This window comes from Glossina fuscipes, unplaced genomic scaffold, assembly GCF_014805625.2.
Source record: "Glossina fuscipes isolate IAEA_lab_2018 unplaced genomic scaffold, Yale_Gfus_2 222, whole genome shotgun sequence".
In the NCBI taxonomy this organism is placed as follows: domain Eukaryota; kingdom Metazoa; phylum Arthropoda; class Insecta; order Diptera; family Glossinidae; genus Glossina; species Glossina fuscipes.
In genome coordinates this window covers 1,632,612-1,654,425 of record NW_023998565.1, presented here as the reverse complement: position 1 = coordinate 1,654,425, position 21,814 = coordinate 1,632,612, and the positions used below count along the sequence as shown (strand labels likewise).

Genomic DNA, 21,814 nt, shown 5'->3' with positions numbered 1-21,814 from the left:
GAAGCCCGCAAACACTTCTAGAAGCTTATGGTGATGCTACCCCCTTAACATTCCAATTTTCGTTGGTGACTTTGATGCTTTCGAACAGCTTAGCAGTTGATGAATCAACTATTTTTAGTCGTCTACATGCGATGGGAAGGAACCAAAAGGAGGGAAAATGGCTACCATACGAATTGAGAGAATAAGACGAGTTTTCTGTGACGTGTTGTGATCGGCGATGAAAAGTGGACCTACTATGACAATTCCAAGCACGGAAATTCATGGATTTGTCCAGAAGAGACATCGGCATAGAAACCGAAACGGAATATCCATAGGCATAAAATTTTGCTGTGCATATGTTAAGATCAGCAAGGTGTAGTGCATTACGCGTTGCTAAAATCAAGTGAAACTGTTGCTGTAGATGTCTATCGACGTCAGTTGAACAAATTGAACGATGTATTGTTGCGAAAAAAAGCAGCAAGAGCCGTTAATAGACGCAAAGTCACCCTCTTGCACGACAAAACTCGCACAAACTTTGCACGAATTATCAAGGATACGTTATTGCAGCTCGAATGGGAAGTTCCGCCGGACCCATTGTACTCACAATACGTAGCGCCTTCTAGTTACCAGTTGTTCAGATCGATCCAACATGACTTGGCTGACACGCAGTTTCGAAAGGCTGAAGAAGTGAGACAATGAGTCGATGATTACATCGCTGTCAAACCAATATCGTTTTTTTCTAAGAGGTTTCGCCATTTTACCAGAAAGATGGGAAAAAGTTATAGAATATGATAGCACATATTTTGATTTATATATATTGTACTCATTTTTTTAATAAATGTCTTTGTCAAGTGAAAAAATGATCGAAATACGTGAAATACTAGAAAACGCAGACGTTTTATTGCGGTTTCTTTTGGTAGTAGTGATAGTGATCAAAAGCCATTGATTTTAATTGGGAGAAAAAATACTAATCCTAAATTGCATAAATTTATATCTATCGGTGGCGTAAATAAAAAGAAGAATTTTACTAGAGACAACATTTACAAATTATTCTTAACAAAGGAAATTCTCAAAGTAACGGATTTGTTGAAAAGGACCCAAGTTTCAAAGAAGTTTCTGTAGAGGAATTGCAATTTTATTTTCCATTCATTCTATTGATGTTTATTGTGCAAAAAACTACACTACAAAATTATTCGAGTGATGTTCCGAAATAGGTTCATGGTAATTCCAAGAAAATTGAACCTTGCTTACAGTAAACATTTGTACCGTGATGGTCCTTAACCTAAAAAAAGGTAATTTTTGTTGTAGACTAAAATAAAAAAATGGGTGAAGTTGACGGAGTTGATCCAGCGTATTTCGCACTATATGATGTTATCAGAAAGTGTACAAAATGGAGCTATTTTTTGTCTCGACATGATCCTTTTGAACAGTTATGTTCTTTTCAAAACTATCTATAAGGACAGAGCATTTCACGTTTTTAAGCAAAAATTAGCCGAAAAAATACTTGAAAAAATTTACCAAAAATAAATACATCAGAATAGAAAAGAACATTTACACTATGCCCATCATTGCCACAAAGATTTACCAGTAAACGTTTTCCATCCCTTGTCGAAGCAACTTCATCGAAGGTTGTTGATAAGACCAAATTTTCCGTTTGCAAATATGTTGAAGGTATGGTTTGGAAGCCTATTAAACGAAAACACCTGTTAAACCACTGCTTTTCGGGATTATTTTTACTAAAGTTTGAAATTTGATATCTAGGCAAAAACCGACTGTCAGAAAATGGTCAAATTTGAGACTCTAGTGCAATCACACGAGAAATTTCACCTATATTCATATATAACAAGCAAAACTATATAAAAGTACTTTTCAAACAAGTTAAATAAATTCAAGTTCTGCTCTTTGGAACAATTCTTGTAAATTTTTAAAAAAACACTTAACAAAGAAATTCATATTAACATTAACAGAAAAAAATTTAATTTCTCTCGTCAACTTCGTTATTATAACCACCACAGAAAGATGCGCGGCATATACATTTAGTCGAAACATTTTGAACGCTCAGACGGAAGAGAGACCCCAACACAACATTTATATATACTTGATCAGCATTAAATAATAAACCGATTTAAGCATGTCCGTCTGAGAAATGTCTGTTGGAAACATTCTCCTGACTGCAAAAATAAAGCCGCCCACTCAAAGTTTGGCAGAAAAATTGGAAGTTCTTGCACGCAGGTTGGCATTGAAATGGGCCGAATGGGTCGGAGGACAAGCTCACGGAATGAAAAACTGGTTTTTTGCTCGCTACTCATTAACTATAGAAAAAAATGTACACAAATTTGAACGGATATTTTATGTAGCATTTGTATACAAAAATTGAAAAATTTGACCATGCCTACCCAATGTTATAGTGCATCAAAATTTAATTGCTTATTCAATACCTTTACAACGAGCAGAAACAAACCCCATAAAATATACAAATTCTTGGCCAGTTTCAAATTTGGAATGTACCTAAACATGTTCGCCTGTTCATCTGTCCATCTGTCTGTTTACGCAACTTTGTAGTATTTGTGGTAAACATTATATACAACAGTAATAAGTGTAAAAAATTCGATCCGGACCGAATTTAATTTTATTTTGCTAAAAACAGAAAGAGTGAATGCACACATTATAGAATTCGTTTATTGGCGACCATGTGCACTAGATACCAGGTTGCTTTTAAAGACAAAATCAAAAATTTAGAATTTCTCAAGCAAACTATTTTTCTTAAATACTTTAATATTATTCTCGTACTGAAAGGAAAAATCCATCGTTTAAAAACATTAGAAGCCGTTTAAAGCATTTCAATTTTATTTGCACTATTTACATGAAATTTGTTCGCACCATTTATATAAGTCTTAGTTACAGTATTTATACACAAATTTATGCACAAATCTATCGTACATTGCATTATTATTTACATTATTTGCATGGATTTTAAGTATTCTTATATTTTTATATAAGGAACCTTTCTCTACCCACCACCGACGGATGTGCGTATACTTATTTTGTCATAATGTTTGCAGCACGAAAAAAGAAGTTTCAGAGTCCCCACAAACTATATATATTCTTGATCAGTAGAATTCCGAATCGATTAAGCCACGTCCGCCTGCACACGTCCACAGCAGAGCGTAAAGTGAACGCAACTGCGTTTCTCTGAGCAAAAGTTTTTGATCATGTTTGCATTGAAAGGATAGACAAATTGTTGGATTATGCGGATCCTAAACTGGACTAAAGGACAACGAGCGATTTATAGCTATTTCAAGAAAATACAGAAATATACTCAGTGGTGGTAAGAATTCATTATCTGGTTGTTAACAACAGGAGTGATAATACCAGGATTATTAGCTACAGCGCTTATAACCGTTGAACTATTAGCTAAAAGGAAAAACGGGGAGCGCACCGTCATCAAAGAACTAGGCGACGAGGGGCGTACAAGTCCCCCCTTGGAAGGAAAGTTGAGTGGAGAAGCAGCTACGGCTACCTTGATAAAAACAACATTTCCTTGCCTATCTCAGCCAGACCCATTTCTGTTTGCATAGAAATACTATAAAAGCCTATGTACCGCTTTCTACAGTCAGAACATGACCAAAGTAACTCTTTTCAAGGGTCCAATACTGCTATAATATGTTTAACATACCGTTACGGAAATCCCAAATCCAGTCCGTTCCCGCTAACGAAATAAAGAATTCCCTAAAAATGGAGCTGCCGGCCGAAAACGATTAGTGGAAAAACAGACAGGGAAAAACCAAGTGAACTTTCGCAAGCGCATTATGCAGCTGCCCGCCGAGGAAAACGAGCACCAGAAAAGCAGATCAACGAATTAAAAATGAAACCGTAAAATAAGGCACTAGTAATATGATGGTAAAAATGTACATAAATAGAATATTTGTGGAGGGGAAGTTAGTAAAAAAAGAAAATTTTAGTTAAGCAATCGAAAGTATTGCCAAAAACAAATTATGAATAATCCTACATTTGAAAAAATATAATTGTAAATAAAAGAACTTTGAACTGTATTTCTCTTGGCGAAAATGACCACGATCCAGTGATACGGACTGTATCTTAGAAAAACGAATTTCATAACAATACCTTAACATACATTCATTTTAATATAATCTTACTCAGCATATACAGTTTTAACGTGCTCACATTAATGTAAGCATTTATATTTTTATTATTACATTTACGTTAATTGATATAATTTTAATTGTTAGTATTGTGGCATTATTTGCAGTTATATTTTGTTACAATTTTTCTATAAACGAGTACCAATTGAATTCATTTGAAAAAACCTCTGGTCATTTGGTGGGCTTCGGAATTTCCGTCAACCATAAAAACCAAGCATTCTGCGGAAGTCGCGAATCCATAGTTTTCGCGTAGACCGAATTGGATTCAAAGAAAGTAAGGATTTAAGTATTTTATTTGCCAGTAGACGTAAAAAACAAGTCTGCGGGAATGTGACTATAGGTCGGATGAATAATTGCAGAATCGAACTAGAATATTTATTTATTTATTTATTTATTTATTCCACTTATACAAGAAACTCAACTAAAACAAAATGGCAGTCGAGTTCAATTGACTCTTAAGTAAATCTTAAAATTATTTAATAATAAAACTTAGTATAAGTACAATAAAACAAATAAGGAGGAAAAAAAAAGAAAAAAAAAAAAAAAAAAGCATGTACACAATTAGCATAGAGCCACGCCCACAACCGATACAGGACCAAATTGCAAGTGAACCCCTAAGCCATCGCAAACATGCATAAGCTTGGCAACCGATAATTGTTAACAACAAATTAATTTTCGACTCATAATGACAAAATCTAAGGTTAAATCAGTTTAAGTACGACATAGGTAAATCGCGCTTGTTGAGTAATATTGCTTTAATAGACTTTAAAGAGTCCGTTAATGAGAATAGATGATAGACATCATTTAGGTTCTTGCAAACAACTCTGAGCGGGTTAAACAGTTCAAAGTTATATTTGCATTGACTAAGCTTTATCAACATAAAGTACCTAGAGAAGCGGTTAGGGACATTAAAGCAAATCTCACGAAGTAATGCGGGCGAATCAATTGCACCATTTATTAATTTGATTAGGAAGGAAACCCCAAGAACAAATCTACGTTTCTCGAGTGACGGTAAGGATAACAGAAGCAACCTATATTCATAGGGTGGAAGAGGGGAAATCGGGTCCCAACCCAAATTCCTAAGTGCAAACAGCAAGAATTGCTTTTGTATAGATTCAATTGAACCAACGTAGCATCTATATGAAGGAGACCACACAACAGAGGCATACTCAAGAATAGGTCTAACCAAACACGTGTAAAGCCTTTTAGTAATATAAGGATCATCAAGCTCTTTGGACCACCTCTTTATAAAACCAAGAGCGGACCTAGCTTTGCTTAACGAGGACTCAATATGCAAATTGAAACGTAACCTATAATCGAATAGAACGCCTAAATCAATGAACGAATCGACGTCTTCCAACCTGTGCGAATCAATGAAGTATTGGGTACTAAACGACTTCCTTCTTAAGAAAGAAAGCTTCTTACATTTATTTAGATTTAGCTTCAGAAGATTGAGGGAGCACCATGCAACCAAATTGTTCAAATCACTTTGAAGATGATGTGATTGCGATTCTACGGAAAAAGAAGTAAACAGTTTCACATCATCAGCATACATTAAAATCTTACTGAATTTAATCACGGAGGGCAAATCATTGATGTAAAGATTAAATAAAATGGGTCCCAAGTGGCTACCTTGAGGTACGCCAGACGTCACGGGAAATTCATCCGAGGTAATGAGGTTAAACAAAACCCTGAATGATCTACCATACAGATAAGAGCTTAACCATTCAACTAAGAAGAGAGGAAAGCCAGAGGTCTGGATTTTAAATCTAAGAAGTCTATGATTAACCATATCAAACGCCTTGCTAAAGTCAGTGTAAATGACATCAGTGCGAGAACCACTAGAAAAAGCCTTGAAAACATGAGAAGTAAACTCCAACAGATTGGTCACCGTAGATCTTCCCTTTCGAAAACCATGCTGGAAAGGAGAAATATACAATTTCATGGAAAAGGCTATATGCTGAGCCACAATTCGCTCGAACAGTTTAGGTAAGACACTCAACTTGGCGATGCCTCTGTAGTTCTCTACAAGTTGCCTACTACCACTTTTGTGAATAGGAATAAGGAAAGAAGTCTTCCAACACAAAGGGAAAACACCTAAATTCAAAGACTTATTAAAAATCTTTGAGATAACATCACAAAGCTCGCCAGCACAAGATATAAGTACACATGAGGGGATCCCATCGGGTCCAGGCGAACAATTATATTTCAGAGAGTTCAATCCTTCAAAATATATTTTTTTACTTATTTTTCATCTCCATTTTTGCTCAGTCAGTTAACAAGTTATAGACCTGAGCAAACGGTTTAATTAAAAAAGTAAGAAAGCTGTATTCGGTTCGGGTCGAATATCGCACACCTACCATTACACTTTTCTCATTCTATTCTCGAAGTTTTTTATTTGATAGCCATATCGCTGGTGTAATTAAGAAAAATTACATCACCAGGTCCAGGCCTACCATATTCATTTTAGAATTCAGCCATTTCTAGGCAGATAATTTTATTATTTATTTGAGGAATGTACAACATAGTCTTGTTTGCCATATGATAAATAAGCGTAATATCTCAAAAAAGTGAAAAAGTAAGTCTTAATTATTTGCAACTCTGTATAGACATGGCCGATTTATCCATTTTTGCACGTAAAAACATTTTATAAATTGTGAGTAACGAGTAAACACCCACAAATTTTTGTTAAGAAAACCGGTTTGCATTCACCTTGTGCACTACTGCGGTCTTATGCTTTGATACCAACCTCTGTGCAAAAATTTCCAATGTGCTTATCAACTTTGAAGTCGATATTTTAATTGTTGCTAGAGAGTACTAACAACAAACACCACACGACACACAGATTGACAGGCATTGATTGATCAATTCAGAATTTTACGCGGATAAAGAAAATACATACTTTATAGGTTCTCTGCCGCTTCTTTTTGGGTGCTACATTCATAATGAAAAAACAAAATGAAATCAAAAATTTAGGTTTTATTTTGATTTTTAGAAGTTGATTAAAAAGAAAAAATTTCATTTTAAAACTTTATACCTTCTCATAAATATGTTATTAATGTATAAAATAAAAAGACAAAATTCAGCGCTCAATTTTACAATGGAATGAATGTAACTGGAAACAACAATTGACTTAATCTGAATCTGCACGCAATTCACGCGGTCGAATTAAATCGATCTTCCTCTTGGCTAGCTGTAACAGCCAATTGACTGCGACTTATGTACGGCTTTTGTCATTCGAAAAAATAAAGGGTAGATTTCACATTTGTTTGTTCACAATGGTACAATCAACAACAAAATCATGCGAGCATAAATAAAAGCGAAATTATCCCAAATTTTTGCTAAAATGACATAAAATAAAGTAATTTTATATAACTCACATTGTTTCATATTTTTACTTTTTAGGAAATCTTTAAAATGTGAACTTGAACTTTGAATTTTAATATAAGTAATTTTACTTTATTTTATATAATAGGAATAATTAGGAATACATCAACTTTCCTATAAAGGATGTACAATGTTTTAAAATGAATTGCAAACCATTCCTAATTCCGCTTATAAAGAAAATCCACTTTCTTAATTTTCACAAAACGTCTTAAAGCGGATTTCTTCTTTACATCTTTTATTTTATGTTTTCAGTTACAACCTAGCAGCTCTGCTTCCAAGCAATAATCAGCTGTTTAATCTTTCTTTAAAAAAGTGCTTATGGATCAAGCGCGTAGCTTTTGTATAAAATTTGAGAAGTATGTACACAAATTTAATCAGAAAACAACTGCTTAAAAGCATGACGAAATTTTGGCATCTACAATCGATAAAGTGTTCGGTCAGAATAACTAACACAGCGCACTCAAACGTCGACCAGCTCAAATTAAAAAGCAGGTTTGGAAGAGAAGTAAGAACATATTGCAACAATTATACGGAGGCTTCAAATCAAAGACAATGCTCGGATATTAACAATACGAGGAATGGTAAAGAAACCTCTTTGGAAAGTTATGAGACTGAAAAAGTAAATGGAGAATATGTTGTCAACGTCAACGCTGAAGCCGAAGGGGATGAAAATGTCACTATTAAAAATTTGTTATATGATGAGCGTCAAGATGATATAATGGAATTATTACATTCTTGTGAAAATTGCGCAGAGGTACAAATAAATAAAATGTCCATTTACAATAATGTTAAAATTTTAAACTTTTTAATTTTTAGTTGAATAAGTTGGTTCTTAAGTTCGCCGATCGCCTGAAAAAGGAGCACGTCATCCAGAGCGTAATTTTGATGGGGAGCTTGACGAAGGACGCGTTGAACGAAAATTTATTAAGATATTTACTAACGCGCTTAGAGCCTTATATACTTGATCTTAATATTAATGAAGCGAGTTGTACTTTTTTATATTTACGAAAAATGCAAGTGCCTAAAACACACCCCGTTATGTGTGGCCTTCTGACGAAAGCTTTAGACTCAGTAAATGATCCGTTGGAATTTGTTGATTTAGCAGCTGTATCTCAACTGGCGGTGGCTATTAATACTGGACGTGACTTTTTTACTCCGATACTGTGCGCAAATTTTATAAATCGCATTCATAAGTATATAAAAAAGTGTCGAACGGCAGAAGATGCTCGTTTGTTGGCCATTTGCGTTTTGAATTTGCAGCCACTCATTGACTATGAAATTCTTAACGCATTTAAAGAGCGGATCAGCATCTTGTTACAAAATGGTGTAATCTCTGCTAATTGTCCTAAAGTTATTGTAAAACTATTGAATATGTTAAACATAGGCGTTTGGTCCCATAAGAATACTGCTCTAATTAGAGATTTGCTAACAGCCTTAAAACCTTGCGTAAAACAATTGGAAGGTAATGTTTTGAAAAATGTATGCCGCATTTACCTATATAACATGGAGCCGGCAACGCTGCACGAATCTCTAGCTGTAGCCCTTGAAGATTTATTAAATAGAGAAATGTCACCGGAGGCTTTGGCTTATTTTGTACCGTTCTCTGAGCCAGTACGCCGTAACGCTCTGATCAATACTTTCAAAACATTTGTAAATTCTTCGAAAGTTTGGGAGCATTCAAATTCCACAGCTCATTTATTCTCTGCTCTCCGAGCTTTAAAAATATCGGATACATCCATTTGCGATATGTACTGGAATGGAGTACTTAAGGAACTCAATTATGCATCGGAAACAGACATTGGCCAATTACGTTTTTTGCGCCATTGCCATCGTTATATGTATTTTAACAACAATCTTGGTGGCACTTATCGGCATTTAGGTGTCGAACAGCGTCTCAGCCAAATGGCCATCAGAGCTATAAAATACGATGTATTTGGTCGGATACCACAAATTTTTGCTCGCTTAGCTTCCTTTGTTTTCGCTTATGGTCACACACCGCACTACGTGAAAAAATATCCGAATATACTATTATCAAAAATTATAAATATGGCTGAACAATTCACTCCTGGCGACTGCTTTCTCATTAGTCGTGGGCTTTATATATCGTTGGAGTTGCGGTAATAGAAACTATCAAAACAGAAATTAAACTGATAACCGCCCCGTCTTTCAGATATCGCTATCAAATACCCCCTCTGGTGAATATGCAGTTAGCTACAATTGATAGTGTCTTAGCCAGTTGTGCGGAGCGATGTTTAAATATTAGCGAGGAAAATCAGCACTCCCTTCATGACCTGAATTGGCTGGTTCGTTGTTTAAGCAATCGAAAAAGTGAGACGAGTTTCATTTCTTTTCAAATTCACACAAGAAAAATTCACTTTTGGCAGCATTCCAGCTTTAAAAAACAGTGTAATCTATCATCGCATATTGGCTAAGTACAAAGACGTTAAATGTGATGATTTAAACTCACGTATTCTCAAGGATATGGCCTATATTTTCACAACTACTAATTATCTGGTACCCGAAATTCTTGAGTCCATGTTAGAGTATATTACAAATAACTACGAGCATATTGGCGGTGAAACTGTAGAGAAAGTCTTAACATGTGCTTATAATCTAGGTTATATCCCAAAATCGTCTGAACCTCTACAAAAAGCAAGTTTAATAATGTTAAGGTAAATGCAAACAACTACTACGCTTCTTTGTTTACAACCGGTCCTGAAGTAGATTTCTGATAGATAAATTTAACCATTTTGTTTATATTATTATTATTACAATTAATTGTCGCCAGAGAAATAAATTTAAATATTAAATTCCTAAAGCACTAGCATGTATCTAAGGCTATCGGCTTTATGGAAAACTCCACCCCACTTCAGTTTTGAACCCACGGAGTTGTTAGTGGATATCCTTAACCTACTCGGCCACTCGACCGGATGTTTTGTTTCTAACATCATAAAGCTTTTTGAGCTGATCTAATTGAATTCGTTTTAAAAATAAGTAAAAACATTATAATCAGGCAAATGTGATCTGAAAAATCATTTGGGTTAGGCTTAACGAATCTGTTTTAAAGTAAAACAATTATAATTGGGCAAAGGTGACAATTAAAAACTCTACACCACTTAGTATTATTTTTTATTTGTTTCGTAATAAAGTGCCAAAAATTACATAAATACGCTTATGAGTAGTAGGGTCCGAAAAATCGCTGTTATGACGGAGAGGTTAGTCCTTCGTCATATAAATAACTACTTGAGATTGAGATTTTTTTGCGGTTTGTACGATCGCATGAACTTAATATACTCCGCAAGTGAAGTGGGGAATAATAAACAAGTGAGCGCAATATAGAAAAACTCGATGTATATCCATCAATAAGTTACAGATGATATGAAAATGAAATTTTACAGAAACATTTACTGAAAGTGTTTAAATATATTCAGCGAAAATAAATTTATTAACAAGCATCAAATTTAAGAATCTCTGAAAATATTATAAGTACCTAAAAACAATATAAGCACTTTTTGTAATTTTACATGTTTTTCCCTGTAGAGATTTTAATTATATGAACGGCTTATCATTGGTGCAGGCTTGCTTGGCCCTATGTTTTTACAAAGCCATTTCCCAGGAACTAATTGATAAAGTGTTCTGTGTTAATTTTATAGAACGCGTTGAAAATGAAATACAAATGTGCTACTCGAAGGTGATGTTGAAAAATTTTTTTGCGATATTCATTTTTATTATTAAGCTCTCTTGTTTTTTTTTCAGGCCACTTACCCAGAACGTGTTTTGAATTTAGTTATGCAACTAAATCGTTCCGTCTGTTTAGACTATCCTGAATGTAATGTTCCCTGGTTTCAACAAAATTTTATCGAAGCTCATGTGTCTAACAGTTTGTCTATACCTTATAATCTTGAAAACAATTTTCGTTATTATTATATGCTATATACTATTTACAGAACCTTTCCATGAAAGTACTTTTAGCCGCGACGTAAGGAAATTCCTTGAAACATTGTTACAAGACGAATCCTATTTCCGTTGCAATCACGTGACGCCGTATGGTTATCAAGTAAGTGTTAACTGAAATACACGTCCTCGCAAATGATTCGTTGCTTACGTTTATGTAGTTTGGACTAAAGATAAAAAGGCAGCAAAATTTATTCAATAATTAGGATTTAATGACATCCTATAGTCCCCAGTCCTCAGAAGAATAAATAAAAAGTATTGATAAAAAATGTAAAACAACATGTAAAAGCAGAAGAAAAGGAAAGTAAGCAAGTGACATTAAGCTGAGGCGCAATTTTATATATCCACCTCCATTCATTTTGTCTTACCAATTTTAATTAAGTTCTGGATTCTCACGCTGTAGTTATTATAATTAGATCAGTGTTAAAGAGTTTTATAAGTTTTAAATGCATTACCAGCAGTTTTCATTTAGACCAAAATGAAAAAAATTAAAATTTGATCGCTTACAACTTGTTGAGAGCGCATCGGAACAGATAATGTATCTCCGTGGAAAGAAAGTGTAGCTATTTTCAACATTCTGCCTTGTTTACCTTATGAGTAGCAAGAAGATAATGTGAGAAAAAATGAAAATCTAGAACATATAGGCTTCGCCAATTTTTTCCATTTTTGAGTAGATTTTTCTCCTAAAGATATCTTTTATAACGAAGTAACGAACCAAAACCCCGAAAGTTTTTGTTAGAGAAACAGAGACGCTATCAGTTTATGCTTTCTCCTAGACATGTCCTTCGATCAATTGGGTACACCTTCAATATCAATCTGCATGTAAGGACCTCGAATGTTTCTGCCAAATTTAATTTTTGAGATCAGGAGAACGTGGACAACACGCACACGGACATGCTTAACTCGACACAGACTTTGACGCTGTGAAAAAAAAAAAAATACTTTGTGGGAGGTCCAAAAATTCCTTTTAGGTGTTGCTAACATTATGAGAAAGTGAGAACACTCCCATCTTTTAGTGGTTGGTATATAAAAATGCTATACAAATATATCAATTAAGTATGCCGTTTGTCCTGTAAAAAATATTTCTGTCAATGTTGCACACATTTTTAAAGAATTTTATGAATTTCAGCTAATGTTTAATCATTTCAGATCGATTTCGTAATACATTTTGATAAAGATAAGAAAGCCATAAAAGCGCCAACGGAAACGACAATGTTACACCGGATAACAAAGTATGTTGGTTGCCCTAATATCACTCAATTTTCAGTCGATTTTATTCCAACTTTTTAGGGTAGCTATTCTTTTGTTGAAACTTGATTCTTTTTGCGAGAATGACTTAAAAGCGTTACGTGGACCGGATTCCCTTAAGGTAAAACACTTGGAAATGATGGGATACAAAGTACTGCGTATTACTGAACATGAATGGAATTCAAAATATATGAACGCCAATCAAGCGAAACGAAATTACCTCAAATGTCTGTTACAAATAACTAACTGATTTAAGACTGATGCGCAACAACTGTTTTAACTAGTGCTTGTGGAGTTTTTTTATTCCCCCGATATAAAAAAAGGTTTTATTGAACAGTAACCCTTCTGTAGAAAAAAAATTAATTACGGAATTTTGTTCTACTTTTCATGGGAAATAGTAGACATAATTTGTCATGTAGCACAAACTGAATGTTTGGCAAATAAAGTTGCTTCCCTTTAACGTTCTGACGTGTCTTTTATGTGCTAGTGGAAAAAAAAACCAAAACTTAAAAAAAGAAGGAAAAGAATAAAAAGAAAAGAGTTTTGCGAAAATAAACTGAAATAAAAAACATTAATTGATATGAATGTTTAGTGAATTCATTTTAGAGTCGAAAACTATTCTTTTGTTTGCAATTTTGTATACTGCTTTTTAAAAATATACGTATTAAATAGTTTATCGTCCGGATTTTTCGTAAGTGTTCTCCGGGACAAAAGCTAACACAACATCAGCCTATCTCCCAATGGAGCCAAGGTCTGATCAGATTATTAGATGTAGAGGTGATTTCGAAAATTTTTATGTGAATGCCACTGAGAGTAATAAGAGATCGAGGATAGTTGGAGATGAAGTTGATGATTCAATAGTGCTCAGTAACCTGGTAGTTAATAAGCTCTCTGGATTGGGTGTCAACGCCATTTCTAATCATGAAATTAAATTGTATGATTGTATTTGGCAATGCAATTTCTTCGTTTGTGAAAATGCCGAAAGCATGCCTACGAACATCAGTTCGGATCTTTTCTTTTATGATTATCTTAAAGGTTTCAACATTAACGGCTTAAAAGAACTAAAGGTGGTTAGGAAGGGTAGGAATTGCTGTTCAGCTGTGCTCTTAATGCTACCAACCTCGCTAAATACAATGATTAAAAAAAAAAAAAAAAATTAAAAGCATATATTCCGAGGTCTTTCACGGAGAGATTCGGAGTTACTCGCAATGTCTCTAGAGAATCTGATGTAACGGAGATTCTTGAAAAAGTGGTATCCGATATTCCCATTAAGTCTGCTGTTAGGCTTCGTAGAAGAAATCCTAACAACATGGACGATTTTATTCCCACAACAACTATTAAAGTTAGGATTAAACGAAAAGTCCTCCCCAAAACGATCAAGTTCAGTTTTTGTAACATTTCCGTGGATTGCTTTGTACCCATCTTAAAGCAATGTGGCGAAATTCTGTAAAGCCAAGGAGATCAGGTATCTGAATTCTGGTAAGTCTCCTAAATGTACCGAACACTGTGAAAAGATGTCTGTCCTATGATTCAGGTGAATACAACACTAAACACGAACATTCTAAACACTCAAGAAGAGACCGCGGGAATTAAATATCAAGAAAATTATGGCCATTAAAAATCTTTCCCACAAAGAAGTGAAGGAGAGGTTTTCGTCATTGTCTAGATGCTAATTCCTACGAGGAGAATTCGTCCGCCATTTTGGCCAAGGATGATAAAGAAAATGTTAATAAGATTCTGACACAGAAAAAATTGAATGCACTCATTAAAAGCAAATCTGTTATTTCCAAACCTTCTCCCATTTCACCCCCAAGCCGTCAAAGGCATCAATTTCAGACGTATTCCTACAAATCTGCTGTTGACATCAATTATGAAATTATGTGATTTTCTTGATGATGAACAAAACGTGATTCTAGCTGCAGATTTCGATGCTAGGCATTGCTTGTATGGCGATCAGCTCTCGACCTTCCTTATAAATGCCGTCAATGCCAATAGTTTTAACGTTTTGAGTAATGGTAATATCTTTTACTGCAATCAGAGTGGTCACAAGGCTAGCAGTGTCTTGGATATCACCTTTTCTAATTCAACTATTTTATCATTCAACTAAAATACGATTAATATGTCTATTGGCAAAAGTCAACACTTTCGCATTTTATTCCATAGTTGCAACATTTCCGTTAAAAGTATACAAAATTTTATTTTACGATACTTCTTTATGGACCGTCTGTCGAAAATTGATCTTCCCTTCGATTTATCATCAATACAAAGTGGTTTTCAATCCGTGATCAAGTCTGTTAGAACCAACTTTTCTAATATTGAGTCCTTCTCACCTAAACGTTGCTGAAAGTCTTCCCTGTCAACACTCTTCGCAAATATTAAGTTCCAAAAAAAAAATGAGTAAGTATGCCAATCCAGCAAACTTCATTAAACATACGAAAACACTGAAAAAATAAAGGTTTGCATAAATAACGATTAGAAAGGCGAAAAGGACACATAGATGTATCACGATTAAAGAGTTATGCGGTAAGAGTCCCTCGTTTTCTCTGGAGTTATATCAATGGTCATCGACATTTTAGTCGACAATTAAACGGTTGGATTGTGTGGAATGACCATGATAATAAAAGGTACTTAGTTATGCTCAACAGCTGTATTTCAAGTTAATCAGATTGCAAAACATTTAATCTCTTTTAGTCGTCTCAACAATACACCCCTTTCATTGTCTGAGTTAATGTACGCTTTACATTACAGAACGAGAGCTACCGTTGCAGGTTGTAATGGAGGAAAGTGTGATATGGTAATTTTCTGTTTCGAATAAAAAAAAGAGATGCAGATAGTCAATATGTGTTTACACAGGATGTTACGTGAATCTTAACTGTACGATCGTCGCCTTGTTTGAATACGTGGTCACTCCGGCTTTTTTTTAAATGAAAAAGCAGACTTTCATGGCAAGTGATGGGATCCATGAAATATACCCTCAATGAAGCAATACGGGCAATTCGTAACCATATCTCTGAACAACAAAATGGTGAATTTAAAGAGTTTGCGCGTGTTTAACATTTATTTAATTTGTATCTAGATTTTTGTGCAAACTAGAAGTTTAAAAATTATTTATATATTTTAGGTTGTTGTGTTCATAAATTTCGTGTTACCAATCGTCGAACTTTGTACTTTTGTCAAATTTTCTTCTCTCTTTCTTCATAATTCACAAATGTAATTTCGGACTCACTTTATATTTTTTTTTATTTTTTAAAATTTGTGAATTAATAATTCATTTTTTAAAAAGTTTTCATGCAATTCTTTTGCAGATGTTTTTTTATAAACACAATTCTAAAAGAGAGATTTTTGGTAATTTTGCCCAAATTTGTTCTCAGCGACAGCGATTTTATTGCCGCTAGATTTAAGGTGATTGAGAGGGCGTATTTGGCGTTAACCGCCAGCAAATTTGTCAATATAATTAGATTCTCTTGGCGATTATCGTCTACTTCATTTCGCCTGCCTACATGGTTAGTCCCTGAAATTAACTTTCTGAATAAGTTTTATTTTTCGATGAGAAAAATACGACGGCAATCAGCATTGGCTCGAGAAAAGTTATAGTGACTCTTGCCGGAATGTGGTTTACCAATTTTAAATACAAAGGTATGCACAATGGCGGTGCTCAACGCTTTGTCTATTTCGAAAGGACGCAAAGTCGTTTTGGGGTATCGAGAAGCGAATTGCATGAGATATTAAAACAGTAACGCATTTACTATTTTGCATAAACATTTCTCCATGAGCTGGTTACTTTAGATCAAAGCAAAGTTTGGATTATTCAAGGCGCTGTTTAGGCGAATTAAAACGGATTTGTTCATGCGATATGTGACAATAGAAGAAACTTGAGCTTGAGACAATAACCGACGAAAGCCGTACAAAGCGACCAAATAAATAATGCCATTAGATTAATTGTAACTTGTAAACTACGAAATGTCGTAGAAATTAGAAGTATCTAAAAATTGTACGGGTTTATCAATAGTGACGATATATATCTACCATGATATGTCCTAATTGAGTGATGTACTATAAACTTCGTAAACAATACACATTCCTTTCTACCTTCTCCATCAAAATCACTTTTCTTCGGAAAAATTATTATTTTGGCAAATTGCATTTGAACGTTTAAATGTTTGAAAAAATTCTGCCGATGACTTCCTTCATATTGATCTTTACTTTACAATTTAAAATTTCTTTCCGGCAATTTAAAATTTTTTGGACTGGTATAAATTTTCTGTAGCGCTTACTACTGATTTTGCATATACCGCGCACAGAACACGTTCAGGTAAACCACGCATCGTGTCTTCCTACGATAATAGGCTAAAGTCTTTAAGAGGGCACATTACTGAACACTTTGCAGAAAAAATCCTTTTTTTTTTAAAGGAAGCTGAAGAAAAAATTTATAACCTGAAAGAAATTTCTCTTTTACATTTTAAAGTTTTTCTTAAGCGCTCCAAACAAAAAAACTGCTTAAGTCGAGAAAGTCCTTGCTGGAAAGTTACAGTCTAATGTGTTCTTTATATGTTGATTTCTCCTACGGCCCATTAATACATATCTTTGGGGAGTGCTTACGTCGTACTGTCTGTAATTTCACCAAATATACAACCCACAATGTGTTCCGGCTTCCACAGAATGAAGGAGAATATTTGAATTCGGAAAGAAAGAAGCTTTCATTCTCAAGAAGAAAGTCATTCATTACTCAGTATTTCATAGATTCGCATAAGTTGGAGGACGTCGATTCGATTACGGATTTAGGCGTCCTATTTGACCATAGGTTACGTTTTAACTTGCATATTGAGCTCTCGATTAGCAAAGCTAGGTCCGCGCTTGGTTTTATAAAAAGGTGGTCCAAAGAGCTTGATGATCCCTACATTACGAAAAGGCTGTACATGTGTTTGGTTAGACCCATACTCGAGTATGCCTCAGTTGTGTGGTCTCCTTCATATAGGTGCTACGTAGATTCAATTGAATCAGTTCAAAAGCAATTTTTGCTGTTTGCCCTTAGAAATTTGGGTTGGGATCCGATTGCCTCTCTTCCTCCGTATGAAAATAGGTTGCTTCTGCTGTCCCTACCGTCTCTTGAGAAACGTAGACTTGTTCTTGGCGTTTCCTTTCTAATTAAAGTAATAAATGGTGCTATTGACTCGCCTTCATTACTTGGTGAAGTAAGCTTCAATGTCCCTAACCGCTTCTCTAGGCACTTTATCTTGGTAAAGCTTAATCAGTGTAAATTTAATTATGAGCTGTTCAATCCGCTCAGAGTCGTTTGCAAGAACCTAAATGACGTCTACCACTTATTCTCGTTATCGGACTCTTTAAGGTCCATTAAAGCAACATTGCTTAATACGCGCGATTTACCTATGTCGTATTTAAACTAGCTTTTGTCCTTACGTCGTTACGTTTCGAAAGTGAATTATTGTCAATTTATTATCGGTTGCCAGGCTTATGCATGTTTGCGATGGCTTAGGGGTTCATTTGCAATTTGATCCTGTACCGGTTGTAAGTGTGCTCCTATGCTGATAGTGTACATGCTTTTTTTTCTTTTTTCTTTTTCTTTTTTTTTTTCTTCTTATTTGTTTTATTATGCTTATACTCAATTTTATTGTTAATTAATATTAGTTTTGCATTAAGAGCCTATTGAACTCGACAGTTACTTGTTTAGTTGAGTTTCTAGTATAAGTGGAATAAAATAAATAAATAAATAAAAAAGGCATCCGTGAATTCTTAGGATTTCAGAATAAAGGTGAATATTATTCTAATTTAATTGGATTAGACGACTAATGGTTGCTTCACCTGGATTTCTCTTATCACATATAGCTTTAATTGTGAAATGGCGATAGACATAGTTGTAGTGTTTATAATTGTTTCGTCGCATGTGTAAAAGAACGCATTTCGCGATTGAATCGGGATATATTTCCAGGTTGTCTATGGAGCTGTCTACCACACTGTCAGAAAGTATTCTGGTTTGAACGAGTTTTGCGAGTTTTAAATAGGAACAATTTCATTACGTATATAACATGTATGTATCATGAGTGCGCTATCCATATATAAAACGTGAATTTGGTATTTAGTATTAAAAGAAAAATTATGAACTTGGAAAATTGATCGAAGAGTTTTGAAAACCAAATTCATCAAAGTGAACGACTGTTGTGGAACGAAATGTGAAAGATATGTTGAGCGAAACAACATCGTTAAAAATGCTGCTGGCATTGAGCAGAAAAAAGAAAATTAATTTAGTGAAACTCAGATATTTTTTATCAGATACTCAGATTTCGTTTATTTCTTGTTATTAAAAGATGGGTTCGAATACATCCGTTGGTAGATGATCAGTAATTATTAATCAAGAACCTATTGTTCAATGTAAACGACATAGCTCTTTCGCAGTAAAGCGTTTACGAAATATACCACATGCCGTGCCACATGACAAAAAAAAAAATTAAATTTAAAAATAAGTTTAAAAAAAAGAAGGGTCTAACGAAACCCTTAATGAGTTCACAGGGTGTGACTGCGCCCTCGAGTTAAGTCTATCTATGAGGCCCGTTGTCTGTACTGTTCGTTGTTCTTTCCTAGTCCGTCAGTGCACTTTCCCTGTCCCCTTACCCCCACTCGCGCGTCCCACCCATCCCATACTTCGTCTCACCGGAAGGGTATACCGCTTAGCGGAAGGGTATATCCTTTTTTTCTAAAATATGTATAATATTTTTTTATTTATTTTTTCTCATAAGTTTAAAATGTTTTTATTACATTATACTTTGTTATACCTTAGAGTTTTAATAAAAATGCATAAAATTTCATTTTCCATACCATTGGTAATAAGCGTGAGTTCCTCTCGCGATCTTCCTTCATATTTTTTTCGCTAAGCTGCTGATATTTCCGCTTGTCATTCGGCTTGTGTGACTTGCCATGACCAATAATAATGCCTTTACCTGTTTGTAGACTGGGAGTGGTAGATGGTGGACTATTTTTACTTTCTCCTTTTATACAATTGAGATTATTGTTAAATTGATGATTAGTTCCTCTATTGCCATATATTCAGTGTCGGTGTTAATTAAGTTTTTATTAAATTTTCTTTTCTTCGTCTTTTTTTCTTTTCATGATTTCAGCTGTTTTCGATTGTTTACATTTTTGTTGCTTTCGATTTCTTCTAGATTTGTTTATCAAATAAAAAGTTTGAATCCCTTGTGATAATTATTCATATGCATGAGCTTTGGGTATATCCGAAAAAACTCAAATTTGACTTTTGTTGGCAAAGTTCTTTTCCCGAAAAATCTTCATATGCGTATGTGCAATTGCATACAATGACATTCTTCTGTTTTACGATGAAACCAAAAAAAAAAAAACGAGTCTCCGTTATATAAAACTTTACTTCTCCAGCGTCTTTTTCTTTTTTGCTTTTATTTAAATTATTATTGCATTATTTGCTTAATTAAGACCAAGTTAAGAATATAACCAAAAAATTCTTAAAATCACTTTTTTTCTTTTATTCAGAAAAATACAAGGCACAAAAATTCATCACCTCGTGTTTAAATTTTCATAACTTAAGTCTGTGATGCAGGCAGTCGTTTGCCAATTTTGGTTAATCTATTAATGTCTTTTTATAACAATTTTTTCTTGTTCTCTTCTAATATCTTAATTTTAACAATTTCTTGCTGTTCTTTAACAATATTCTAATATTAACAATTTTTTTCTTTATGTATATTTTTTTTCAATTCCGAACTCTTTCTACAAAACTTGCGTAATTTTCTGTTCATTACATCAATATTGTTTTTTGCTTTTAATTATTTCTTATTTTTCTCATTTTTTTTTTTGTTTTTATTAAACAGACATCATTATACCAATAAAGTAGTTGTAGTTGTCATCTTATAATCTGAGCAGTTTTAGCCGTAATTAATTAAACTTCTAATTTGAAAGTTGATGAAATCTGTTAATTATTTCATTTTACTGCTATTTGTTTAACAAATACCTAGGAATTTTCCTTTTTCTTCTTTCCCTTTTTTTTCTTTGCATAATGGCAAGCCCTTATTCAGGCAAATGCGAGTTTGCCTAACGGCAAGCCGTTATTACGGTCTTACTTACTTTATTTTGTTAGAGTAGTGGTCAAGGCAGCCGACAGAACCCCTACGCTATAATTGCCCGCGGACTTTGCAAGCTGCATAATAATGAATAAAAAGTTTTTAGTGGGCTTTAATACGAATCACTCAAAATGCACTGAGCCAGTCCAACGTGCTTAAATAAGTGGGGTTTCATTAAGAAAAAAAAAAAAGCTGGCTGGCTACAATTATTGTTTAAACCATGATAATACTAAAGCAATTTTGAAGACCGTGAGTGACACTTACAAGCTATGAGACCTGATCCGTGTAAGTCTTAACGCGCCAAGAATTCATTAGATGGAATTCATTAGAATCTGCCATCTGTTGCCTCAATTGATGCTACGTATAAAACTGAAACGTGGTTTAAGTTTGATTGAAATCAAATGTTACGAGAAAATGTAATTTAAAATGTTATATTGCGTTCCTTGTAACTTGAGAGGTTGAGAAAATGAAGATCCGGCTTAAACCAAGTTTCAGTAAAAGCGAAACTTTGTGCTCACTGATTTTAAGTAGGTAAACCGAATGTTTGAATTACGAACCCTAAAATTTTGGTAAATGGTAGTTACTAGGTCTAAGAAAGGATTCCGGTTTTTGCAGGTGGAGCAAATTCCTTCATTAAGGATCTTAGTAGCCACTAAGATTAATTTTGTAAAATATCAGTGCTTTCTATTAGAACCAAAATCTTAAAGGAGGACATTGGTCTTGTTTGAGATGAAGATAATTTAAAAATGCTAACACGATTAAGATTAACAAATGGGTTTTTAAAAGCAAGATAACTTTTTACGTTATCACCAGAGGCGTCCGTTGTCATTCTTAACATAAATATTGATTTTCGAGGCGGAGCTGCTTTTAAGAAAACAGCATTCGATTTAGAAAAATTAATACATGACGCATTAAGAGACAAGAGTTGACAATTTTGAGATGCCGAAATATAGAGGGAGTGACTCTGCTTGTTATTGAAACTTG

General features: G+C 34.2%; 1 protein-coding gene across 1 annotated transcript; it reads left to right on the top strand.

Moving 5' to 3' along the window:
* The first annotated feature begins 7,812 nt into the window (after positions 1-7,812).
* Positions 7,813-13,192, top strand: LOC119642397 (FAST kinase domain-containing protein 1, mitochondrial). The gene is made up of 9 exons (XM_038041550.1): positions 7,813-8,283; positions 8,346-9,646; positions 9,700-9,857; positions 9,922-10,201; positions 11,070-11,220; positions 11,286-11,409; positions 11,477-11,586; positions 12,633-12,715; positions 12,774-13,192. The coding sequence occupies exons 1-9, from the start codon at positions 7,888-7,890 to the stop codon at positions 12,979-12,981; spliced, it is 2,811 nt and encodes a 936-aa protein (XP_037897478.1). The 5' UTR covers positions 7,813-7,887; the 3' UTR covers positions 12,982-13,192.
* Positions 13,193-21,814: the final 8,622 nt, after the last annotated feature.